At 43.6% G+C, this 27888-nt stretch overlaps 1 protein-coding gene across 1 annotated transcript in view; it reads left to right on the top strand.

Annotated features, from left to right (window-relative positions):
• The window catches only part of LOC143959298 (ceramide synthase 2-like), a gene marked incomplete in the record, with an annotated part of 213869 nt that overhangs the window by 115559 nt on the left and 70422 nt on the right, over positions 1-27888 (top strand). The window contains 1 exon segment of the mRNA XM_077467980.1: positions 26703-26820. Coding sequence (XP_077324106.1) covers positions 26703-26820 — 118 coding nt within the window.

The raw sequence follows: 27888 nt of genomic DNA, 5'->3' as shown, positions 1-27888 counted from the left end.
AGACCCTGCCACAGTGCAGAGCAGCAGCAGATTGATAATTCTATACTAATGCCCATACAGATACACTCTGGCACATGGACACAGACAATCAAGAGGCTTTTGACTGCCTCCTCACTGCCCGCTTTAACCCCCTTGACTCCGGCACTGGCGCAGTTGTGGGGCGCTTGGAGAGCGGCCCTATAAACTTGTAGCGCCCACCGATAGCGGTGCAGCTGCAGCATGTGTACACTCACAACCTCTGCTTCTGCAGATGTTGGGGGGTGGTAAAAATGCATCTCAACTACAGGGTTTTACTGACCCCCCCTGGACCTCACGTGTGCACGAGCCCTATGGAAATGGAAGCCGAGTCCAAGCAGGCACAACTCTACAGAAGTGAATGAGGTGACCTATGACACCTTTCATGTTCCTGGAAAAAAACAAGCAGCGAGGAATAATAAGGTCTCTGTATGCCAGCAGTTTGCATAAAGTAAAACAATAAGCAAAACCAAACACAAGCAATAACAATGACTAATGGTGTTGGAGGATATGTATCGCAGACTTGTGAGGATCAGGGCTACAAAGCCGCCGGCAGGAACGTCCTTCTCCAACGTCTATCCGGATCAGGTGACGAGGTGATGGCGGGGTAGATGCCCACCTGTTCTTCCAGCATCCGCCTGCCCCGTGCCCACCTGTTCTCCTCTCCATGCCACCTTACATGTTCCAGCTCCGCAGAGACAACCTTGGAAGTTTATGGAGTGCTTCCCGGCCCTGATAAGATTTATTGCTCTCGGGGCAATTAGATTGTGTCTGAGCATCTGGCTGTCCTCCAGAACTTATCAGCAGCCTTAGGTCAGCCATAGAGGGAGATGTCTCCTCAAGAACAATCGCTGCCCATTCTTTCCGGCTCAGCCATTGTTTGTGTGTTTTGCCTTAAAGTGACAGTAAACTCATGAAATTCTATGGAAGCGTGTATTCCTGCCCCCCCCCCCCCCCCCCCAGGCCTTTTCTGGCATTTTTTGTTTACAATCAGATTTATTTTTTTTTTTTGCTAGAAACTTTCTTAGAACCCCCAAACCTTATATATTTTATTTTGAAGCAGAGGCCCTAGAGAATAAATTGATGGGTGTTGCAATATTTTTTTTTGTTCATTTCAAAGTATTTTATTATTGATTAAAACAAAGGAACAAAGTTTGACAAAGGCGTTCCGTACAACCAACTGTCATACAATAACAATTGGAATATACAATGTATCCATAACAATGAGGATGGTGCCATCATGAAAACCTATATATGGATTAGTTTAGGACCATCCCAAGATGAAAGGGGTGTAATTGAGGGTTCCCAGTGGCGTGGCGGGAGGGCTCCACCCCCCCCTCCGGCACCCCGAGTGGGATCAATCTGTGTCCGGTGGGAGGAGCCCAGACCCCACACCCCCCCCAGTCACCCTGCTCCTTATACAGGTAAACGATCCTCTCCTATGGAGGCATAAAACTCAATACATTAACGGTGAGGAAAAACGCATCACCCTCCACACATCTGTCAACATATGGGGGGGATCCCCAATCATTATACCAGGCCCTTTGGGGTGCGCAAGCACCCCCTAGTGGCCATTTGTGCTACTGATGTAGCATAACGGCGATTTGCGCAGCCGAGCCATGCTGCCGCAGTACAATTGAAGGTGGCACTGATGGGGAGCCACTGATATGCCTCACTGATGGGCACTGATTAGGTGGCACTGATGGGGAGGCACTAATATGCCTCACTGATGGGCACTGATTAAGTGGCACTGATGGGGAGGCACTAATATGCCTCACTGATGGGCACTGATTAGGTGGCACTGATGAGGAGGCACTAACGTGCCTCACTGAAGGGCACTGATGGGGAGGCACTAACGTGCCTCACTGATGGGCACTGATGGGGAGGCACTAACATGCCTCACTGATGGGCACTGATTAGGTGGCACTGATGGGGAGGCACTAACATGCCTCACTGATGGGCACTGATTAGGTGGCACTGATGGGGAGGCACTAATATGCCCCACTGATGGGCACTGATTAGGTGGCACTGATGGGGAGGCACTAATATGCCTCACTGATGGGCACTGATTGGGTGTCACTGATGAGCAAAGATGGGTGGCACTGACTGGCATCACTGATGGACACTGATTGTTGTCACTGCTGGGGCTGCACTGATGGTCAGTGCCCTGATTACCCTGTGAGGAAATGCTGTCAGTGTTAGGCGAGGAGAGCCGCCTAAAGAAACTTCCGTGTTTACATGTGATCAGCTGTGATTGGACACAGCCGATCACGTGGGTAAAGAGCTGTGTCATCGGACGGAGGGCGGGAGGTAGTTAAATGAGTAAACAAGCGAGTAAATGACTGCGCTCCAATGTAAAATGTTGTATTGACGCTTTACTGCTCTGTACTCATCGCCGTATTACTGATCTTTCCTCATCTATGTGCAATGTGTCCCATAGACTACAATGCATCTCATTTCCCATCAATTGTTACTCCCGTGTGCAACAGGCCTAAGGGCTCGTGCACACAGGACGTTTTTACAGCTGCTGTTAGGTGAGTCTGACGTGGTTTTTTTTTTTTTTTCTTTAATTGCCTCCATGTTGGCCTGTGTGTCCATGCACACACAAACTTTCAGAGGCGTTTGGAGACAGTAGAAAAAAGAAGTTAGCCTGTGTGTCTAGTAGCAGAGGTTGTCAAGTTGTAAAAGCGAAAAACACCCAGAAACGCTGTAGCAAGCGTTTAGGCGCATTTTGGTGTTTTGGTATTTTTTTTGTTTACGTTATAGTGAGGTTTTTTTTTTTTTTGGTGAAAAAAATCCACAAAAACGCCTACAAACGCTTATCAAAACAAAAACACGGCTGACAGGGAGTTTTTAATGCAGCTTTTTCCTGGCAGCAGCGCTGGCGTTGTTGTTTTTTTTTTTTTTTTTTTCTTTTTTTAAAACATCCTGCGTGCATGAGGCCTAATGGTTCTAACTTTTCATACTTTATCGTAAACATTCCCGAGATCGCCGTACACATAACCTAGTGGCAGACTGAGTGCAAATCCTCTGTAACCTGAACAAAACAAACTTTCTCGGTTTTCGCAAGAGATTTGGAATCACTTAATAGATTAGAAGAGATTAACCCCTTGTTGGCCATTTCTTCGTGCAGCACGTTGGTTGCAGTGATTTGCAGATAAGTGGGTTGTGAAGAATCGGTTAATCCTCAATGCCGGGTAGTTCAGGGTGACCTGTGACGTAGGCTGCCTTTAACACTTTAGCTCAGGGCTCGACAAACCCCACAGGCTGCCTGGGCTGCCACCCGAATGCTCCCGGTGTTTCGGCGGATTTTGTAACAGAAGTGACGTTCTGTCGCCGCCATCTTGGTACACCCCGTACTCGGCCACACTAAGCCTACTTAGTATTTAGAAGTCCGCGACACTGTTTTGATGTTTAATTTTAAAAGCAGAGGGTCTTCCGTCAGATTATCAAACCTGTGAGATCAGCAGGCTTGCCGCCGCTTTTAAAATTCAACCTCAAAACCGCGTCACAGACTTCTAAATACCACATTTCATGACATAAGCCCAGTTTAGTGGTAAAAATAAGTGCGAAATGCGAGATTTACGGTGGGTGTAAAAAGATGTCCGCTTGGCGACTTCAGACTGTAGGCTTAGCGTAGAGTATGGGGTGTACCAAGATGGCCGCGATGGAACATCTCTTCCGCTGCATGATTCTCACGGGTTGCCTAATCTGACAGAACACCCGCACTGTTTATCTCAAGCTCTGCTTGCCCATCTGCCGGCCTGGGAACCGGTATAGCGAGTGCCGCCGCATAGAGGCGGCGGGGGGGGGGGTGAGGGAGGAGAGAGAATGCCCCCCATGTGAAAAAAAAGGAGGCCTGATGATTATTATTATTATTATACAGGATTTATATAGCGCCAACAGTTTGCGCAGCGCTTAACAAAATTAAGGCAGACATTAGAGTTACATTACAGTTTGGTGCAGGAGGAATCGGAGGGTCCTGCTCATTAGAGCTTACAATCTAGGGGGGAGGGTCAGTTGATACAAAAGGTAATAGCTGTGGGGGGTGAGCTGATGGAGATAGTAAAATGATTAGTTAGAAGCTGCCATAACCCTGGTATCCTCTTCTTCGGCCGGCGGTCCGCTACAAGATAAAAGTGGTCTCTGCGGTGCGTTTGCCGCAAGATCACTTTTATCGGAGGCGGGAGAGGGCCCTCGCCTCCCGCCGCCCTCTGGTGGTGTCCTCCGCTGCTTACTGGAGCCGTCGGCAGTGGCGGAGGCGATCGGGTCCTCTCTGTGGCTGCGCATGGAGACCACCGAGGGGAAGATGGCCCCCACCCGTCTCCATGACATTGCAGTGCGGAAGCGACGTCATAACGTCACTTCCACCCACATAAAGGGCCATTTTTTTTAAATCCCCTTTTTAACTTGCCGACCGCCGGACAGCCATCGTGTGCGCGCTGGTCGGGACCTCCGTGAGTCTGATCAGCATTTCCCCGTTCTGCCTAGTGACAGTGTCGCTGATCTCTGCTCTCTGTGATCGGGAGCGGTGATCAGTGACGTGTCACACACATCCCCTCCCCCCCACAATTAGAATCACTCCCTAGGACACACTTAACCCCTACACTGCCCCTTAGTGGTTAACCCCTTCACTTGCCAGTGTCATTTACACAGGAATCAATGCATTTGTATAGCACTGATGGCTGTATAAATGACAATGGTCCCAAAAATAGCCAATGTTTTCGCCATAATGTCGCAGTCATGATAAAAACCGCAGATCGTCACCATTACTAGTAAATAAACACTTGGCAGGGTGCCTACGCCTGAAAATGTTGATTGCAAAGCACATGTTTTTATATATCGCCGGATAAACCGGAATGAGAGCAATAATTATAGCACCAGACCTCCTTCTTATAGGGGGCTTTTAAAGTGTCGCCTATGAAAAATATAGGGTACCTCGCTGCCACCTGTTGGTTTAATGGCTTTTGAGGCATTGGCTCAGTCCATATATACGCTGCATTTACATCTGCTCCTGAAGAAGCGAGCAGCGACTTGCGAAACGCGACGAGTTAAACGATGCATGTGTATTACTGTACATCAACAATTCTAAATATATATGCATGTGTCTGCTTGGTATTGTTGTTTTATCCCCGCCAAGTGGTTTGGCACCTCTGCTCATGCATTTATTTTATATATACGATGAATGTTATAGATTTTTAAAGAGGAAGTAAACCCTGATGGGGTTCTATAGCACCGATCGCTGTATAAATGACAATGGTCCTGAAATAGTGTCAAAAGCGTCCAATGTGTCCGCCATAATGTTACAGTCATGATAAAAATCGCAGATCGCCGCCATTACTAGTAAAAAAAAATAATAAAAATGCCATAAATCTATCCCCTATTTTATAGAAACTATAACTTTTGCGCAAACCAATCAATATACAACTTATTGCAATATATTTTTTTTTTTTTTACCAAAAAATATGTAGAAGAATACATATTGGCCTAAACTGTGGAAGAATTTTTTTTATATATATATTTTTTGGGGATATTTATTATAGCGTAAAAAATATTGCTTTTTTTTTTTTTTAAATTTACGGCCTTTTTATGTTTATAGCGCAAAAAATAAAAATCGCAGAGGTGATCAAATACCACCAAAAAGAAAGCTCTATTTGGGGGGGGGGGGGAAAGGACGTCAAATTTGTTTGGGTACAACGCCGCATGACCGCGCAATTGTCAGCTTAAACAACGCAGTGCCAAACCGCAAAAAAAAAAAAAGCTCTGGTCAGGAAGGGGGGTAAAATCTTCCGGGGCTGAAGTGCTTAAAACGAGTAAATTTACTTTTTTTTCCTATCTCTTTATTAGGCTGCATTCACACCTAAGCGTAGCGTCTTCGAGTGGTTTTGACGCACTTTTGCGTGACTTGCGTGTTTGTATGCAGCGTTTTTGGGCTTTGCTGTTTTTTTTTTTTTTTTTTTATTTGTTGCTAGGTATTTCAGCTTTTTTAGCTTTTGCATTGGCTTTTATTTCCTATTTTATTATTATTAATTTATTATAATTTTTTTTTCGTTAGGGTAAGGGGTTCGAGTTCAGTTAGGATTAGGAGTTGGGGTTAGGGTTGTTTTTTTTTTTTTTTTTTATTTATTTTTAATTTTTTTTTTATTATATTATATTTTATATAATTATAATAATGTTGTAAAAAATAAATAAATAACCTTTCATTATCAAAGCAGTGCTGTCATTTTCTGTAAAATGCAACTTGGCAACCACCATCTGTGTAACGAACGCCCCCCAGAAATTGAATTTCCTGCTTGTATGATTGGCTCACTAATTTTCCGATTTAGGGCATCTCCTGCAACAAAAATGTCAAAGGAAATCACGTCTAAGGCTTGAAAAAGCTCGGTACTGCTTTTTTTTTTTTTTTTTTTTTTACACTACAGCCCATTCGTTGTAATGTGCCTATGCACACAGGTGCGTAAATGAGCGCTATGTATTCTTTAAAAAAATAGTAATAGAAAAATCTGCATTTTTGGTCAGTAAATGACTCCTTCATTCACATAAATGGACACGATTGTGCACAAATGTGCGCTAATGGGGATTATTTGTAATCTGCAGGACAACGTGAGAATGAGTTTGCGGAAAAATGTGTGGAAAAAAAAATAAAAATCTGAAAAAGTAGATGCTCCAAACAGGAGTATCGTGTGCAAGAGGCCTAAAGGGTTGCAAACCCTGCAAGGTTCCTCGTGAGAGCCCTGCATGTGCATCAGCTGATTGATAATTATAAAACCACCCTCGTACAGATTCACTCGGCACATAGACACAGACAAACAGCTATTTCTTAAGAATAACAATAGGTAGGAAACTGCAACAAAGTTTAAAATCCCGGCAATGTACATAGATCACCCAGAGGGGAATGTTGTTTTTTTGTTTGTTTTTTTTGTTTTGGAGTTACTCTTTAACCACATGTTTACTGGCCACTTAAACACCCTCCTGTCCAGACCAATTTTCAGCTTTCAGCGCTGTCGCACTTTGAATGACAATTGCGCGGTCATACAACACTGTACCCAAATTATAATTTTTTTCCCCCCACAAATAGAGCTTTATTTTGGTGGTATTTGATCACCGCTGCAGTTTTTTTTTTTTGTTAAAGACCACATTTTTAAAACATTTAAAAAAAAAATTTTTTTATATTTTGTTATAAAATTTTAAAACGGGTCATTTTTCTCCTTCATTGATGTATGCTGATGAGGTGGCAGTGATGGGCATTAATCGGTTACACTGATAGGCAGCACTGCTGATTTACGCTGATGAGGGGGCAGCGATGGGCACTGATGGGTGGTAGTGATGGGCACTGCTAGGTGGCAGCGATGGGCACTGATGGGTGGCAGTGATGAGCACTGATCAGTTACACTGATAGGCAGCACTGCTGATGTACGCTGATGAGGTGGCACTGATGGGTGGCAGTGATGGGCATTAATCGGTTACACTGATAGGCAGCACTGCTGATTTACGCTGATGAGGTGGCAGCGATGGGCACTGATGGGTGGCAGTGATGGGCACTGATCAGTTACACTGATAGGCAGCACTACTGATGTACGCTGATGAGGTGGCACTGATGGGCACTGATAGGTGGCAGCGATGGGCAGTGATGGACACTGATCGGTTACACTGATAGGCAGCCCTGCTGATGTACGCTGATGAGGTGGCACTGATGGGTGGCAATAATGGGCACTGATCGGTTACACTAATAGGCAGCACTGCTAGGTAGCGCTGATTGGCACCACTGGTGGGCATTGAGAGGTGGCACTCATGGGCATTGATAGGTGGCACTGGCAGGTGGTACTGGCAGGGGGTACTCGTGTGCACAGATGAGGCATCATTTCCTCTCCCTCTTCGGGACCGATGTCCCTTGCAGATTAGCCGGTGATCAGCTTTTTTTTCAGCACGAGGAGAAAAAAAAAACTGATTACTGAGCTTTTGTTTACATCATGTGATCAGCTGTCATTGGCTAACAGCTGATCACATGGTAAGGGGCCGGGACCAGCCCCCTTACTTGGATGGGTGATCACCCGAGTCTCAGTGACTCTGTGATAACAGCGCGCTCCGTGTGCGCCCAGCAGGAGCGTGCACAGGAGAGGCCGTCGTATGGAAATTCAGGTCCGCGCTGTGTCCGTCATTCAGCTATAGTGCGGACGTTAAGTGGTTAAACTGAAAAAATATATATATCTTTTCATTACGGTGAAGGATGGGGGTAAATACCATTAGAGCATGAATACATGGAGGATGAAGGTCTGCTTTTAATTAGCACATTTAACTTGGAAGGCTCAATTCACCGAACCGATAATGATCATTGTTTGCTATATTTATCATTCTCCTCCGCAATAAGAGCCGAATTTCGCTCACACTGCTGATAATAATGATCATTATGGCAGAGCTACACGTGCAATTAGTTGAATCGAGCTAATTATGCTAACAAGTAAGAATTAAATATACACTAGAAAACCCTTCTTATAACAGCAGTACATGAAGATGATGAAGGTTTGAGAATAATCCTGGCCATTTCACATTTGTACTCAGTGCGGTTCATTGGGGTGCCATTCAGTGTGTCTGCTCTGTACAGTACAGGCCAACGCAGAATACACCGCGGTGTACCCCCCAACGCACAGGGGGCTGTACCCCCCAACGCACAGGGGGCTGTACCCCCCAACGCACAGGGGGCTGTACCCCCCAACGCACAGGGGGCTGTACCCCCCAACGCACTGGGGGCTGTACCCCAACGCACTGGGGGCTGTACCCCAACGCACTGGGGGCTGTACCCCCCAACCCGGGGCTTTACCCATACACACAGGACGCTGTAACAGACAAGCTGCCGCTCCAGGTGGGCTAACTGCCAACATCCTCTCCACTTTTCCTGTGTTCATGTGCCAGCCCAGTGAGTGTACAGTCCAAAGGTCCAGGCGGCTGCAGTCTGACAAAAATCCAACTTTATTGGACTTCAACCGCTGATCTCCCGAGCGAATTCTGACAAATTCCTTCATACATGTAAACAATCAGCATCGTGTTTTGTTGCCTCACAACCTGGAACTAACATGGATTGTTTGAGGATTTTCATCATTTCATTTACAGAACATGCCCACAACTTTGAAGATTTATTTTTTTGTATTGTGAAGCAATTAGGACAAAATAACAAAATAACAAAATGCACATGTTCTGTGCATAACTATTCACCCCCCCCCTAAAGTCAATATTTTGTAGAGCCGCCTTGTGCGGCTATCTCAGCTCCGAGTCGCTTTGGATAAGTCTCTATGAATCTTGCCACATCTTACCACTGGGATTTCTGCCCATTCCTTCTTGCAAAACTGCTCCAGCTCCTTCAAGTTGGATGTTTTTGCGCTTGTGAACAGCAATCTCTAACTCTGACCACAGATTTTCTATTGGATTGAGGTCTGGGCTTTGACTAGGCCATTCCAACACATGTACATGTTTCCCCTTAAACCACTCAAGTGTTGTTTTAGCAGTGTGTTTGGGGTCATTGTCCTGCTGGAAGGTGAACCTCCGTCCTAGCCTCAAATCACACACAGAGTGGGACAGGTTCTGCTCAAGAATATCCCTGTATTTAGCACCATCCATCGTTCCCTCAACTCTGACCAGTTTCCCAGTCCTGACTGCTGAAAAACATCCCCCCAGCATGATGCTGCCACCACCATGTTTCACGGTGGGGATGTTGTTTGGGTAACGTGATGTGTTGGGTTTGCACCAGACATAGCGTTTTCTTTGATGGCCAAATTGTTAATTTTTACTCTCATCAGACCAGAGCTCCATACATTTTGGGAGTCTCCCACATGGCTTTTCGCAAACTCAAAATGTGCATTTTGTTTTTTGCTGAAAGTAATGGCTTTCTTCTGGCCACTCTGCCATAAAGCCCAACTCTATGGAGCGTACGGCTCATTGTCGTCCTATGTACAGATACTCCAGTCTCTGCTGTGGAACTCTGCAGCTCCTCCAGGGTTACCTTAGGTCTCTGTGCTCCTCTCTGATTAATGTCTTCCTTGCCCGGTCTGTGAGTTTTGGTGTGCGCCCGTCTCTTGGCAGGTTTGCTGTTGTGCCATGTTCTTTCCATGTGGTTATGATAGATTTGATGGGGCTCCTAGGGATCATCAAAGATTTTCATATTTTTTTTATAACTTAACCCTGACTTGTACTTCTCAACAACATTGTCCCTTACTAGTTTGGAGAGTTCCTTGGTCTTCATGGCAGTGTTTGGTTAGTGGTGCCTCTTGCTTAGGTGTTGCAGCCTCTGGGGCCTTTCAAAAAGGTGTGTATATGTCAGTGATGGTGAACCTTGGCACCCCAGATGTTTTGGAACTACATTTCCCATGATGCTCTGGCACTCTGCAGTGTAGTGGAGCATCATGGGAAATGTAGTTCCAAAACTTCTGGGGTGCCAAGGTTCGCCATCACTGGTATATGTAATGACAGATCATGTGACAATTAGATTGCACACAGGTTGACATCATTTCACTAATTATGTGACTTCTGAAGGTAATTGGTTGCACCAGAGCTTTTTATGGGCTTCATAACAAAGGGGGTGAATACATACGCACATGCCAATTATCAGTTTTTTTATTTCTGAAAAATAGTTTTATGTATATATTTTTTTGAATTCTGATCCATCACATATAATTCAGATATATAGATATAGATATATATATATATATATAGAGAGAGAGAGAGCGATATAAAAAAAAATATATATAGAGAGAGAGAGAGCGATATAAAAAAAAATATATATAAAATATATATATAGAGAGAGAGAGCGAGAGAGAGAGATAAAATATATATATATATATATATATATATATATATATATATATATATATATATATATATAATATAGAGAGAGAGAGAGAGAGAGATAAAAATATATATAGAGAGAAATAAAATATATATATATATATATATATATATATATATATATAAAATATATATATATATATATAGAGAGAGATAAAAATATATATATAGAGAGAGAGATTAAAAAAAAAAAAATATATATATATATATATATATATATATATACATATATATATATATATATATATATATATATATATATATATATATATATATATATATAAAATATATCTATAGAGAGATAAAAAAATATATATAAATATATATATATATATATATATGTGTATGTATAGAGAGAGAAAAAAAATATATATATAAAATATATATAGAGAGAGATAAAAATATATATATAGAGAGAGAGATTAAAAAAAAAAAAATATACATATATATATATATATATATATATACATATATATATATATATATATATATATATATATATATATATAAAATATATCTATAGAGAGATAAAAAAATATATATAAATATATATATATATATATATGTGTATGTATAGAGAGAGAAAAAAAATATATATATAAAATATATATAGAGAGAGAGAGAAAATATATAAAATATATATATAGAGAGAGCGATATATATATATATAATCTTTTATTTTTTATTTTTTCTTGTGTTATTGTTTAATATTTGAATAAAAAAAATAATAATTTTTCGAACAACAAATGTTCTGAAAATTTTCGTACAAATTTTCCTTAGACTTTTCCTAATGCTGTGTACAGCAGTCTGTCCGACAACAATAGCAGGGCGGGGGAGAACGCCGTGACATTGCTTGTGTTGGTGTGGCGATCTGTCCATTTTTTTTTTTTTTTTTGTCGATCCGTCCACTGGGTTGAACAAAAAAACTAAAAATAAATTTGCAGTTTGTACCGGGCTTTCGAATTTTCATCAGAAATTCTTTGCACCTATAGATCGCTTTAGGCTGCTTGTTTAGAGGAATGAAAGAATTCTAAGCAGTTGATAGAACAAATACACAGAGATGTGTGACCTGAGGCCATAGGAATGTTAATATCCTCTGGGAACCTCTCCCAGGAGTACTTATCGGGGTCAAGTGGACCGGTTTAGAAGAATAACCCAAACGGAGCTTCGTATGAACACTTTTACATTTTTATAGAGTGGGACAGGAATGAGAGGTTTGTGTTGGGGAATGGAGAAGATTTTCAGGAATTTTTACACTGTTAAAAAAACAAAAAACAAATCGCCGGTTTAGCAGCAAAAAAAAGGTGCACAGAGGTAGAAGCTGATAAAACTGTGTTTTTCGCCTGGACTAGATAGTCATTTAAAATGGCCCCTCCTATACTTAACCACTGCAATACCGGGCACTTTCACCCCCTTTCTGCCCAGGCCAATTTTTAACTTACAGCGCTGATGCATTTTGAATGACAATTGCGCGGTCATGCAACAAATGATTTTTTTAAATCTTTTTCAGCACACAAATAGAGCTTTCTTTTGGTGGTATTTAATCACTGCTGGGATTTTTATTTAAAAAAAAAAAAAAAAAGACTGAATTTTGAAAAAAAAAAGTTTTTCTTTTCTGTCAGTAAATTTTGTAAATAAGTAATTTTTCTCCTTCACTGATGTGCGCTGATGAGGTGGCACTTATGGACACTGATGAGCAGCACTGGTGGGCACTGATAGGCGGCACTGGTGGGCGCTGATGGGCGGCACTGGTGGGCGCTGATGGGCGGCACTGGTGGGCGCTGATGAGCAGCACTGGTGGGCGCTGATGAGCAGCACTGGTGGGCGCTGATGAGCAGCACTGGTGGGCGCTGATGAGCAGCACTGGTGGGCGCTGATGAGCAGCACTGGTGGGCGCTGATAGGTGCCAGTGGTGGGCGCTGATAGGTGCCAGTGGTGGGCGCTGATAGGTGCCAGTGGTGGGCGCTGATCAGCACTGGTGGGCACTGATAGGTGGCAGTGGTGGGTGCTGATGAGCAGCACTGGTGGGCACTGATAGGTGGCAGTGGTGGGTGCTGATGAGCAGCACTGGTGGGCACTGATAGGTGGCAGTGGTGGGCGCTGATGAGCAGCACTGATGGGCATTGGTGGGTGGCACTGACTGGCATCACTTATGGGCACTGACTGGTGGCACTGCTGGGCCCTGATAGGCAGCAGTGGTGGGCACTGATAGGTGGCAGTGGTGGGCCCTGATGAGCAGCACTGAAGGGCATTAGTGGGCGGCATCACTTATGGACACTGGTGGCACTGCTGGGCACTCATAGGTGGCAGTGGTGGGCACTGATGAGCAGCACTGGTGGGCACAGGTAGGCGGCATGGATAGGCAGCACTGATGGGAATTTATGTGCAGAATTGATGGGCGGGACTGGCTGGCATCACTTATGGGCACTGATTGGTGGCACTGCTGGGGCTTTCCTGTAATCAGGGCACTGATGATCAGTGCCCTGATTACCTGCCCAGGTCTCTTGCAAGGAGATGCCACTGATCGGCTCTCCTCACCACACCCCCTGTCGGTGTGAGGAGAACCGATTCACGGCACTTCCGTATTTACATGTGACCGGCTCTGATTGAACACAGCTGATCACAAGGTTAAAGAGCACGGGGATCGTTACAGAGATCGGGGTCGTGCCATGTCCTAGCAACACAGAGCGACCACCATTGCACGATTGCCGCCGCTCTGGGCCACCGTCCTATGGCGTCCTCCCAGAACGAGAGCCGTACCGTCCTGCCATCGGTGGCTGGGCAGCAAGCATTAAAGTGGTTGTAAACCCTTACAACACACTTTGACCTACAGGTAAGCCTAGAGTAAGGCTTACCTGTAGGTCCAAGAAATATTTGCCGAAAGACAGGCACCGCTGTCTACGGCGCATGCGCACTGAGCGCGGCGCGGACAACGGCGATATGCCGCGAGTGGCGGCTCCCGTGCGCATGCGTGCGAGTGACATCATCGAGGCTTCGCCGAATGACCGCGGCGGAGCAGCGAGACCCACCGAGAAGATGGATGCGCCGGACTACAGGGGACAGCGGTAACTTCGCTGGCTCCTGTGTCAGGTAAGTGACACATAATGGACTACTATGCGATGCGATGCATAGTAGTCTATTATGCTTTACCTTTGCAGGGAATGAAAGAGGAAGTAAACTCATCAGGGTTTACTTCCTCTTTAAAGTGATGGTAAAGTCGCTGTGCCTAATTACTAGAATCCCCTCTGGTATATGAAGCCATGTTGCACATATAAACATTATGCAGTTCAGTACCTTATTTCAGAGTGCCGCTGACTTATTTTTTTGGTAGTTACTGGAGTTGGGCTTTTAGGCTCATCTCATACCCCTGCGATGTGAGAACCCATGCGAATACAGTACTGGTTCCCGCATCGCATACAACTCGCAGGCAGTTCACACTGCCCTATGCAGACCGCTGCGGGTGTCAATACAAAGTTAACAGTTGACACCCCCAGATCGGTTTGCATATCGCAGTGCGAACTGTCAATTCGAACAGGAATCGAATCGCATAGGTGTGAACACCCATGCAATCCGATTCTAATGATGACCAAAGAAAAATAAAAAATAAAAAAAAGGGTCCTGCATGACTTTGGTCCGAAAGCGATGCAAATTCAACAATACTATCTGTATGTCTGAATTTGCATCGCACAGGCATGGCATTTGATTTGCACAGCAGTGCGGTGCGAATCGCTTGCGATGTCTGACATCACAGCAGTGTGAACCGGGCTTATCTGTTCTTTCCTTGTTGTCCTGCATATGTTTTATAGCATCACAATGTAAACACAGTTTTTTAGGGGTTTTTGTTGTTGTAGTCACATGACCTCAAAGCCCGGTCCCTAGTGTTGTGTAATGTGGAGGGCTGACGATGGAGATGAATTCCGTAGGGCAGTGATGTCACCAGAGTGAGAGATTGGAACTTTGTGGTCACGTGACCACATAGAAAAAAAATGCTTCAGGCAACATGCACACTGGCTTATACAAAACTCTCCTGAGCATTTTTTTTTTCTGCTTCTAGAAAAAACGCTCCAAGAAACATTTTTTCTTTTTCTGCTCCTAGGTGTTTTTTGGGTGTTTTTCTGCTGTAAGCCTCAGCTCTAAAAACCGCCCAACAAGACAAATCCCATTCATTTCAATGGCTGCTGTTCACATCTGAGCGCTCTGTCGCCTGAAGCAAAACGCCCGTCGCTGCAAAAAAATACTGGAGCTTCTTTTTTGGCAGATTACAGACGTTTTCTGCTTTTTACGTTTGGTGACCTTTTTGACCCGTACAAAATCACGGCATAAATCACGCGACTTTCTGCCTGAAAACTGTACGCTTGGGTGTGAATGTAGTGTTCATAGACACATGGGGCACATAGGATAACACTAAGCTTCTAGGAGCAGAAACAAATGACAGCTTATAGGAGCTTTAACCACTTCAGCTCTGGAAGATTTACCCCCTTCATGACCAGGCCAATTTTTGCGATACGGCACTACGTTACTGTAACTGACAATTGTGCGGTCTTGCGACGCTGTACCCAAATAAAATGTCCTTTTTTTGTTTTCTTTTCACGATTAGTGTCTCCATTGGAAGATTTCCCCTCTATTATTTTTGTGGGGACAACCCAAAATTTGGGATTATCGTTTACTTTCCCTTTCAATGATAATGGTAAACCGGACAAACCGACAGCCCACTAATGGGGGCACAGACAGTAATAAAGACCTGCCAGGCAGTCCATCTCAAAACGAAAAAAAAAAAAAAAAAGTTTTGCCTTTTTAGGCATACTTTAATGAGCATTTAACACAGTGTGCCCGCTGTCGACTGGCATCACAGAGCCGGCCCAGGCTGGGAAAAGATTGTGACTATATGGTTGGGATCCACCCAGTAGCCTGTACCGGTACCTGGCAGGCTGCACCTGGGCCGTCCCCACTAAATGTCCGGCCTGTTAGTGCATGTTATGAATTCACATGCACCCGGCCATGGACATTTTAACCCCTTCACACTAGAGGTCGACCGATATGGGTTTTTCTCTGGCCGATGCCGATATTTAGAAATCATGGCGGCCGATAGCCGATATATGATGCCGATTTTTTTTTTTGGGCCGATATGTTAGGCCGATTTTATTTTAATTTATTTATTTGTTTCCTTTTTTATTTATTATTTTTTTTTAATCCCCCTTGATCTAACACACCTTTCCCATTGGGGCGTTTTTCAGGCGCTTTTGGGCTAAAAATAGCGCCTGTAAAGTGCCTGCAAAATGGCTCCCCTGCAGTCTGTGTGAAAGACAGAGTGCTTTCACACTGAGGCGATGCGCTGGCAGGATCTTAAAAAAGTCCTGCAAGCAGCACGTTTGGAGTGGAGTGGTTTGGACTCCTGCCCATTGATATGAATGGGCACCACTGCCGAAGCGCATGCAATGCGATTTGGCAGCAGTGCTTCATGGGCGCATTTAACCTCTTCCTTGGCCGCTAGCTGGGTTATATGTGCCCCACTAGCAGCCAAATAGCACCGCTAAAATGATGGTAAAGAGCCGCTAAAACTTGCGTTTTACCATCAACGCCTGCCCGCTCCAGTGTGAAAGCAGCCTTCATAAGTAATACAGAAAATTTCTTACATTTTAAACATTTATTAAACAAAACAAACCTCCAATCAGTTTACTTGTATGTATGATTTAGATTAAAAAAAAAAAAAAAACCTATATATTAAATAAAAACGGGTAGTCAAAACTTTTGGACGAAAAAAAAAAATGGGCTAACTTTACTGTTTTTATTTTATTTTTAAATAGTGTATTTTTTTCCCAAAAAAATGCATTTGAAAGACCTCTGTGCAAATGCCGTGTGACATAAAATATTGCAACAACCGCTATTTTATTCCCTAGGATCTCTGCTAAAAAAATATATATAATTTTTGGGGGGTCTAAGTGATTTTCTGGCAGAAAATACAGGATTTTTACTTGTAAGCAACAAGTGTCAGAAAAGATTTAGTCTTTAAATGGTTAAACTGAGAACTTCTACACACAGAGATGAATTCATTCATTCAAGTGTAAACATTGTATCATTTTGTTCTTTTCTTGGCAGCCTGCCCAGAGAGGAGGAAAGTGTTGCTATGACGACTCAGGCAACTCACACTGACTTCTATACAGAAGTCATTTCAAAGTCCCACTGCAGTTCTAAATCGGCTTTTTATCAGCACAATCGGCCGATGCCGATTATTTAAAAAACGGCAAATATCGGCCGATATATCGGTCGACCTCTACTTCACACCGACCGTATGCAAATATGCAGCCTCGGCTTGAAGGGGTTGTAGCGGGGTGATGCCTGCAACTGCAAGCATCACTCTGGTATCGTTCTTTAGAGCCGGTGTTTGGGTTTCCTGAGATAACCGATGCAGCTAAGCAGCCATTCGGCTGATATCTCAAGCAGCGGGAGGGTCCGTCCCCCTCCCGCCACCTTCTGAAGCTGGTCTGCCAGCTGGCCACACATCCGGATGAAGCTGGAATCTTCTTTGATAGGGTCTCGAAACTAGTAACCCGGAAGCAATGTCATGCAAGCTATAAAAGGGATCACATTTTCAAAGGCATAGTGTAAAAAAAAAAAAAAAAAAAAAGTAAAGTGCATCATCCCTCCGTGCTTACACGGCTGGGGGGGGGGGGGCTGTGTAATATGCAGAGAGGGCTGTGTAATGTAAAGGGGGCCAGAGGTGCAGAGGGCTGTGTAATGTAAAGGGGGCCAGAGGTGCAGGGGGCTGTGTAATGTAAATGGGGCCAGAGGTGCAGGGGGGCTGTGTAATGTAAAGGAGGCCAGGGGTGCAGGGGGCTGTGTAATGTAAAGGGGGCCAGAGGTGCAGGGGTCTGTGTAATGTAAAGGGGGCCAGAGGTGCAGGGGGGGCTGTGTAATGTAAAGGAGGCCAGGGGTGCAGGGGGCTGTGTAATGTAAAGGGGGCCAGAGGTGCAGGGGTCTGTGTAATGTAAAGGGGGCCAGAGGTGCAGGGGGCTGTGTAATGTAAAGGAGGCCAGGGGTGCAGGGGGATGTGTAATGTAAAGGGGGCCAGAGGTGCAGGGGGCTGTGTAATGTAAAGGGGGCCAGAAGTGCAGGGGGCTGTGTAATGTAAAGGGGGCCAGAGGTGTCTGTGTGTGTGGGGGGAGGGGGGGTGGCTGTGTAATGTTATCTTTTTTAGCAGGTGAATGTGGCCCTCCATGCATTCACATACATTGAATCAGGCCTTTAAGTGGAAAAAGGTTGCTGATCCCAGACTTAAGTCATCATTTGTGACAGACCTGAAGATAAATGATTGGAGGGTCTTTGCAAGTCGCCACACAGAATCTTAAAGCTGGTGATTTTGATAATTATAGGGATGTGGGTTTTGGAAAATGGATATTAAAAGTTTTTTCTTTATGTATGGACTCTTGGTGGGCCAAATTAAAGGGTGTGCTGATCTCTGTGATTATGCGTTACGGTTCTTTTCTAGCACATAAAACTGCCGAGAGGTACGTGGAAACCATTGTGGCAGCGAATTGTAAATTCTAACGGCTTGATTTTGGTGCCAAGCCATGTCACAAAGAAATGTGTTCACTCCCAGGGTGGCTTTTATACGCCTCGCGCTTTATGTTGGGCCAGAAAAGAGCAAAACGCAGCACTCTAGGAAAGGTTAAAGGATAAGCTCACCTTTAAAAAAAATTTTTTTTCACTTGGAGCCTGGAAAGCATTGCACCCCCCGATCAGTAGATCGCAGGTTCCATGCAGGACTCCTGCAGGCTTGTCGGTGAATCTGTCTGTTCGTACCTCGTACGGGCAGGCAGATGCACACTGACAGGAAGAGACGATGAAAAAAGACGGCTCTCTGGTAAATCACCATAAAATGTTATACTTTATTCTAAAATGGTGAAGAACAGCTGAGTAGAAGGCCAATGTATTTCGGCTGTTAGGCCTTAATCATGGCCGAAACGCGTTGGATGGCTGTACTTCACTGTTTTGTAACTTTTTATAACCTTTTATGCGGATTTACCTTTTTTTTCCTGTAAATTGTGTGATGGAGGTTATCAGAAAACCCTTGGCCTGAGTTCCCGGAGCTTTGGATCATGGAGGTGTTGTTTGTTGCACTGTCACACCTGTTCCAGTGGCATCACCTGCGCATGCACAGTTTTTCTACATGCATGGCACACTATCCATGCTGTGATCTTTAGGTCACCTTTTCACGATAATGTAATCCTCTCTGTCCATAGTAGTCCTTACTACTCCGTACTGCACAGAATTGTAGAAAGTCTATGAAGGGGGAGGCACAGTATATACACATGTATAAAACTTCAAATATGCACTTCCTTAAAAATCAACTGTAATATATAATATACACCCAACAAGCTTTTTTTTGTGTCTTACATACTTTTACATCCTTAGCCCTTGTACACACGGTCGGACATTCCGACAACCAAATCCGTCGGATTTTGGCCGAAACTGTTGCATACACACTGTCGAAAAAAAGTTGTCGGAAAATCCGATCGTTCGGAACGTGATGACGTTATTTCGTTACGACGGGACTACGTTCAGGCTAGTAGCCAATAGCTTTGATGTAGGAATTTGATCTGAGCATGCGTGGGACTTTGTCCGATCGGAATTCTCTACACATGATCCGAGTATGTCCGTTCGGAGCATTTTGCCGTAAAATTTTACCAACAAGTTGGAAAACTTGGTCCGTCGGATACTCCGACGGAAACGATATCCAACAAAACGGTCAAACACATTCCGTCGGAATCTCAGACCGTGTGTACACGGGCTAATACAGTTCAGTGAAGAGCTGTCAGCAGATCCCTAGCATGCCTTGCCAGATAATGAGCGCATGAGGTCAGCCAGGGAGCAGGCAATGCATGTTGGGACTTGTGGTATCACAGGAGCTCCTTGCTTATCACCAGAATTAAAGAGGAAGTAAACCCCAATGGGTTTTACTTCCTCTTTTGCTCCCCAAAAGGCCTGCATAGTAAAGGCATAAAAGGCTAGTATGCATCGCATACTAGCCCATTATGTGACACCTGCAAACGAAGCCCGAGCTGTCCCCTGTGCAGGCTGGGTCCATCTTCGCCCCTCTTCCTTCTGGGGTCGCGGACTCCGGCTCTGTGACTGGCCGGTGTTGCCACGCTGGCGGAAGAAATGGCATGATGGTGCGTTTCTTCACAGCGCATGTGCGATGACGACATTGGCGCAACTACAAGTGAATTATCTCCTAAACGGCGCATGTTTAGGAGATGTTTCCACTATCTATAGGTAAGCCTTATTCTAGGCTTACCTATAGATAAAAGACAAACAAAAGGGTTTACGAATACTTAAAGAGGAAGTAAACCCTGATGAGTTTACTTCCTCTTTGATTCCCTGCAAAGGTAAAGCATAATGGACTACTATGCATCGCATAGTAGCCCATTATGTGTCACTTACCTGACACAGGAGCCAGCGAAGTCGCCGCTGTCCCCTGTAGTCCGCCGCATCCATCTTGTTGGTGGGGTCTCGCAGCTCCGCCGCTGTCATTCGGCGAAGCCGCGATGACGTCACTCCCGCGCATGCGCACGGGAGCCGACACGCGCGGCAGCTCCGTTGCTGAGAATGCCGCACTCAGTGCGCCTGCGCGCCGCTGTCTACGGCGCATGCGCCGTAGACAGCGGTGCCTGTTTTCGGACAAATATCTCCTAAACCATATAGGTTTAGGAGATATTGCTTGGACCTACAAGTAAGCCTTAATCTAGGCTTACCTGTAGGTCAAAGTGGTTTGTAAGGGTTTACAACCACTTTAAAAGTGGATGTAAACTGGGTTGTTTTTTTAAATTAAGGCTCGCACCTTGTACAGTATAGGATTTCATGTCATCTGTGCCCAATCTTGCCACAAAGAGTTAATCCAGCTCTGAGCAATCCTCTTATATATATATTTTTTTTTTTCAGTAAGATAAAAACTGAGAGAGAAATACCAGTCAGTTCTTCCCCTTGCTGTGAGTGACAGTTGATTTACATATCTCATGCAGGCGTCATGTCTGACCGGCCAATTGCCAAGCACCATCAGTGCCATGTGCGAGGAGCATTCAGATGATGCGCAGCAGCCAGAAAAACACAATATTTCTTCTTGTTTGCAAGCTGAATGGGTCATTAGGGGATCCAAGGGAAGGTGTGTGTATACAGTATAGGAGGGGGGCTGGGCAAAGTGCACCGGTTTAAAAAAAAAAAAAAAAAAAAAATTAAATGTGCTGTGCTTCTATTAAACTCACCATGAAAAATAAAACAAATCCCTGTAAAAAAATAAATAATTAAAGAATCAAATCGAACTCTGAAATTCATATATACGGTACAATAAGTGATATATACAATTCTCAGTGACCATGCAATCAGAACACTGTGTGTGAAATAATGTGATAGGTCTGTGCAGTCCTTAATTCCTCATTGTCCTGCTGGCAATTTCCACTCCTCTGTGCGCTTCATTAAAGTGCTCAGTATTATGCAGCCGGTGACAACTCCCCACCCGTCCTTCTCCCCTCTGGGTGTATTCTCACCTTAATGCCGGTGACCTCACAATGGAAGTTTGGTGAACACTCACTTTAGTCCCATTTGGACTAAAATGTAAAGTTGTCCTGGTTCCCTTTTTGTCCTTTCAAGTGCCGCTATTTCTCACCATAAAATCTGCGCACGGTAATACCTTGATTTACGAGTAATGTGATATACAGGCATTTTGCAAGATGAGCAACGGGGGTTTTTTTTATTTTTTTTATTGTAACTTGAAATGTGAGCGCGGTCTTGCAAGACGAGCAGTAGACGGATCCGTTTCACTGTTTTAATGTATAAAAAAAAAAAAAAAAACAAAGTGGAATTACTCACAATGTATATCCCGCGTTAAGGAGTCTGGTGTTCATCCATGTAAAGCCGCTGATGTATACAGTAAAGTCATTGGTGTATACAGTAAAGCTGCTGTTGTATACAGTAAAGGTGCTGGTGTATACAGTAAAGTTGTTGGTGTATACAGTAAAGTTGTTTACAGTAAAGTCGCTGTTGTATACAGTAAAGTTGATGGTGTATACAGTAAAGTTGTTGGTGTATACAGTAAAAGCTGCTGTTGTATACAGTAAAGTCGTTGGTGTATACAGTAAAGTCGTTGGTGTATACAGGAAAGCTGCTTTTGTATACAGTAAAGTCGTATACAGTAAAATCATTTGTATACAGTAAAGCTGCTGTTGTATACAGTAAAGTCGTATACAGTAAAGCCGTTGGTGTATACAGTAAAGCTGCTGTTGTATACAGTAAAGTCGTTGATGTTTACAGTAAAGCTGCTGCTGTATACAGTAAAGTCTATGTATACAGTAAAGTCATTGGTGTATACAGTAAAGCTGCTGGTGTATACAGTAAAGTCATTGGTGTATACAGTAAAGCTGCTGTTGTATACAGTAAAGGTGCTGTTGTATACAGTAAAGTCGGTGTATACAGTAAAGTTTACAGTAAAGTTGATGGTGTATACAGTAAAGTTGTTGGTGTATACAGTAAAGCTGCTGGTGTATACAGTAAAGCTGCTGTTGTATACAGTAAAGTCATTGGTGTATACAGTAAAGTCGGTGTATACAATAAAGCTGCTCTTTTATACAGTACTGTATGGGAGCAGAGGTCCAGGAGCGTTGGTGGCTCTCAGCGATTCCTGGAGAACTCAGACACTCGGGAACTGTTGACACTTGCAGGTACTCTGCGCGTTATGCCCGCCCAGCTAGGAGTGTCTGAGTTCTCCAGGAAGCACTGGGAGCCACCAGCGCCCCCTGGACCTCTGGCCACATACAATACTGTATACATCAAAGTCATCGGTGTATACAGTAAAGCTGCTGGTGTATACAGTACTGTATGTGGCCAGAGGTCCAGGGGGCGCTGGTGGCTCTCAGTGCTTCCTGGAGAACTCAGACACTCTCAGCTGGGTGGGGCGGGCGCAACGCACATTCAGAGCACCCGCAAGTGTCAACGTTTCCCGAGTGTCTGAGTTCTCCAGGAATCGCTGGGAGCCACCAGCTCCCCCGGACCTCTGCTCACAGTAATGTATACACCACAGAAAATACATTTTTTGGGGACTTTTTAAGAGCATACATATACAAAAAGAGAAATTATATATATATATATATATATATATATATATATATATATATATATATATATATATATATATATATATATATATATATATATATATATATATATATATATAAAAATACATTTTATTCAATTAAAAAAATCTATAAACAAGATAAATTGATCAGTAACAGATACCACTATACGTGTAAATTGTTGTCTCTACATGGATACAGAGATAAACATTTACACGTATAGTAGTATCGGTTACTGATCAATTTATCCTTGTTTATAGATTTTTTAATTGAATAAAATGTATATTTTTCTGTATATATTTCTCCTTTTGTATATGTATGCGCTTAAAAAGTCCCAAAATATTTATTTTTCGGTGGTTTTTCTACTTTAAGAGGGATGTGGCGCTTTCAAATTGAGTTTTTCCTTTAGACTTGCTCTATAACTACATTTCTCCTTTTTGTAATACACCAGCAGCTTTACATGGATGAGCGCCACTCCTTAACGCAGGATATTGTTTTTAAAGGGATTGTAAACGTTTTATTTTTTTGTAAACAACAAACATGTTATACTTGCCTCCTCTGTGCAAGGGTTTTGCACAGAGGTTTCCCCCGATTCTCCTCTTCTGGGGTCCCCCAGCGGCGCTCCTGGCTCCTACTCTTCATCAGGTGCCCCCAGGGAGAGCTGCATTCCATGGGGGCACTCGCGTGGGCGTGCTCTCGAGTTCCGCTACTGCGGGGCTCGGCCTCGCCCCGCCTGGCTCCTGCATCATTGGATTTCTTTGACGGCAGTGGGAACCAATAGCTTCTGCTGCTATCCATCTATCCAATGAGGACCGGAGACTGGGCTGTGCTAGTCCCCATCACTGGAAAGATCGGGCTCGGGTAAAATGGGGGCTCTGGGGGGGGGGGCAGCTGCACTACAGAAGGTTTTTCACCTTAATACATAGAATTTATTAAGGTGAAAAACTTTGAGGGGTTACAACCCCTTTAATATTGTGAGTGTAATGACACTTCTTTTTACATGAAAACTGTGATCTTTCTACTGCTCGTATTGCCCCTGGACATCTGCCCGTGTAGTGTACACACCTTACACTTAATACTGTACTGTAGTTTGTATTGCCGTAATAATTTTTCTATGAATAAATGGTTGTGGAGCGAATCATCTGAGTTTCCATTATTTCTTATGGGGAAATTCGCTTTGATACAAAAGTGTTTTGGATTACAAGCATGTTTCTAGAGCGAATTAGGCTTGCAATCCAAGGTTTTTCCTGTATATTCAAAAATAAATCCTCTCCAATAGTGCTTATAACTTTTTTCAATTCTAAATGGTCTTTTATTAAAGTGCAGAACGATGACTCACGTTTTTCGGGGGGGGCTTGGAGCGCACCATTCTGACATCTGCTGTACAACGATCTGTAGTCCGTTATCTCCGTGACACGAGCTGCTGATGTACAAATCTTCCCGCCGGGTACAATCGCCGTACTGTCCTCTTTGCCTCTCCCCTACACGTTGCGCCACAGATGCAGACACGTGGCTTCTTCAGGGGGAAAATTGTTGGAGGGTTCACTTAAACCACTTGCCTACTGGCCACTCCCCCCCCCCCCTCCTTCCTGCCCAGGTTAATTTTCAGCTTTTGGTGCTCACTCTTTTTAAATGACAATTGTGCGATCATGCAACACTGTACCCAAATTCAATCTTTATCATTTTTTTCACACACATAGAACTTTCTTTTGGTGGTATTCACCCCTGGGTTTTTTATTTTTTGCTAAAAAAAAATAAATAAAAGACCAAAAATGTTGAAAAAAAAAGTTACTGGTTTCTGTCAGTAAATTTTGTAAATAAGTAATTTTTTTTTCTCCTTCACTGATGTGCGCTGATGAGGCGGAACTGATGGACACTGATAGGCAGCACTGATGAGGCAGCACTAAAGGGCACTGATTAGGAGGCACTAATATGCTGCTGCACTGGTGGGCAATTATAGGCGGCACAGATAGGCAGCATTGATGGACACTGATCGGCAGCACTGATGAGGCAGCACTAAAGGGCACTGATTAGGTGGCACTGATGAGGAGGCACTAATATGCTGCACTGGTAGGCAGTTATAGGCGGCACAGATAGGCAGCACTGATGGGCAGGCATTGATGGGCACTGAAAGGCAGCACTGACTGGCATCACTAATGGCCACTGGTGTCACTGATGGCCACTGCTGGGGCTGTACTGTAATCTGGGTACTGATGATCAGTGCCCTGATTACCTGTACAGGTCTCCCTCGCGAGGAGATGCTGTTGAACGGCTCTCCTCACACACTGCCAGTGCTCAGGCATGCAGGCAGGAGGGTGTGCTTAGCTGAGGAAGCCCTTCCGAAGACTCCTGGGATGTATGACATCATTCTGGCCTTGTGCATTACCAAAAATAATTGTAATAAAACTATTAGAGCAATGGGTGTACTCGCATAGAGACATACCATATTTATCGGTGTATAACACGCACTTTTTTTTCCCCTTAAAATCAGGGGGAAAACGTGGGTGCGTGTTATACGCCGATCACCCGCCGATTGCGAGCTCTTCTGCCTTTTCTGCCGGTCTCAGCAGCTTTTGGCTATTTTCGGCCGTTCTTGGCTATTTTCGGTTCTCTGCGGCTTTCAGAAGCTGCCGAGAACAGCCGAAAATAGGCGAGAATGTTTGTTTTTTTCTTTAAAATTCCCTCCTAAACTTGGGGTGCGTGTTATACGCCGATAAATATGGTAGTTAACAAGCATATCAAAGCATCAGCAATAGCATATGATATCTGTGGGTCTGTAGTGAGAGACGAGGATGTCCGAAGGACCAGACGGTATTGTGAGGAGGCTAACGCGTTTCGAGGGAGAACCCGCTTCTTCAGAGCCAAAGCGGTGAATGAATCTTCATTACTTTGGCCCTGAAGAAACGTGTTCTCCCTCGAAACGCGTTAGCCTCCTCGCAATACCGTCTGGTCCTTCCGACATCCTCGTCTCTCACTAAAGACCCACAGATACCGGTCGCTATTGCTGATGCTTTGATATGCTTCTTTTTTTTTGTTTTGTTTTTAGAATTTTATTTATTTTCTTTGATATGCTTGTTAACTACATCTCTATGTTAGCACAACCATTGCTGTAATATTTTTATTAAAATTATTTTTGGTAATGCACAAGGTTGGTGCCCCCCCCCCCCTTTCTTTTTTTTATATGTTTAGGCCAAAATGATGCCCTACATCCCAGGAGTCTTCAGAAGGGCTTCCTCAGCTAAGCACATCCTCCTGCCTGCATGCCTGAGCTAAGGGCAGGTGGAAGCCAAGAACCTTACTAAAGTTCCAAGGACACCCCATTGTTCTGAGGAGCGCAGCAAGGCTGTTGACATCCTACCTATAAGGGTTGACTACACCACACATCCCTAGACCCAGCACCCAAACACAGGAGGATTGTTTTGTGATTTTTTTTTTATTTTGGCCTAGGCCAGAAAACAGGAAGTAACTGAAGAAATTTAAAAGAATAAATAAAAAAATAAAATAATAAATAAATAAAATGAAAACAAGTCAATATAATACACCTTCTTATCTATTTACTCATTCTAGCAGCATAAGGATTAAAATAGTTCATGCTGATTGATTGAGAGCAAAGTTTTTCTTCAAAGTTATGCCAGTTCATGCGGAGTAAATAACATTGTTTGTTTTTTGTTTTGTTTTTTGTAATATTTCAAAGTCTGATTTTAGTTTTATGGATTTTTATTTTCACAGGGCCATTGCTACACCTGTGGCCAGAGCCATGGGGATAAAGAGCGAGGTGCGACTAAAAGCGCCATTTAATCCAATCCTGGAAGACTTTTATATCACCGCCTCCAAACACCCATCTCAAGTAAGTTTAGCTGTTTTTTGCCTTTTGTCTGTTTTTTTATGTTGTTGTACAATAAATGGCTTGTGCCAAAATGAGCATGACCTTTTTGTTTCTTACTGGTAAAGGTAAATAGAATGGTCACATTTCCGTCTCGGTATTAAAGAGCGCTCTCTATAAACTGGACACGGATTGGAGAAATTTCTGACCAAAACATCAGTGATTTTTTATTTATTTTTTTGTGTGCAAGTTCTTTGCTTAACCACTTAAGGACCAGGCCTCTTTTTCAGATTTGGCGTTTGTTGTGTTGTCATGTTTAACCACTTAGAGACCGGACCATTTTGCTGGTCAAAGACCAGACCACTTTTTTGCGATTCGGCACTGCGTCGCTTTAACTGACAATTGCGCGGTCGTGTGACGTGGCTCCCAAACAAAATTGACGTTCTTTTTTCCCCACAAATAGAGCTTTCTTTTGGTGGTATTTGATCACCCCTGCGGTTTTTATTTTTTGCGCTATAAACAAAAATAGAGCAACAATTTTGAAAAAAACGCATTATTTTTTACTTTTTGTTATAATAAATATCCCCCAAAAATATATAAAAAAACGTTTTTTGCCTCAGTTTAGGCCGATACGTATTCTTCTACATATTTTTGGTAAAAAAAATCGCAATAAGCGATTATTGATTGGTTTGCGCAAAAGTTATAGCGTTTACAAAATAGGGATAGTTTTATGGCATTTTTATTAATAATTTATTATTATTTTTTTTTTTTACTAGTAATGGCGGCGATCAGCGATTTTTTTTTTTTATTGTGACTGCGACATTGCGGCGGACACATCAGACATTTTTGACACATTTTTGGGACCATTGTCATTTATACAGCAATCACTGCTATATAAATGCAGTGATTCCTGTGTAAATGACACTGGCAGGGAAGGGGTTAACCAGTGAGTGGCAGTGTAGGGGTTAAGTGTTCCTAGGGGTGTGTTACTAACTGTGGGGGGGTTGGGCTTTCATTTAGTGAACACTGATCTCTGCTCCAATCACATGGAGCAGAGATCAGCGTCACTAATTGCTAGGCAGAATGGAGAAA

Source organism: Lithobates pipiens, unplaced genomic scaffold (genome assembly GCF_037356315.1).
Source record: "Lithobates pipiens isolate NorthernLeopardFrog02 unplaced genomic scaffold, aLitPip1_a1.2 Scaffold_7, whole genome shotgun sequence".
Classification (NCBI taxonomy): Eukaryota; Metazoa; Chordata; class Amphibia; order Anura; family Ranidae; genus Lithobates; species Lithobates pipiens.
This window is presented reverse-complemented; position numbering and strand designations above follow the sequence as displayed.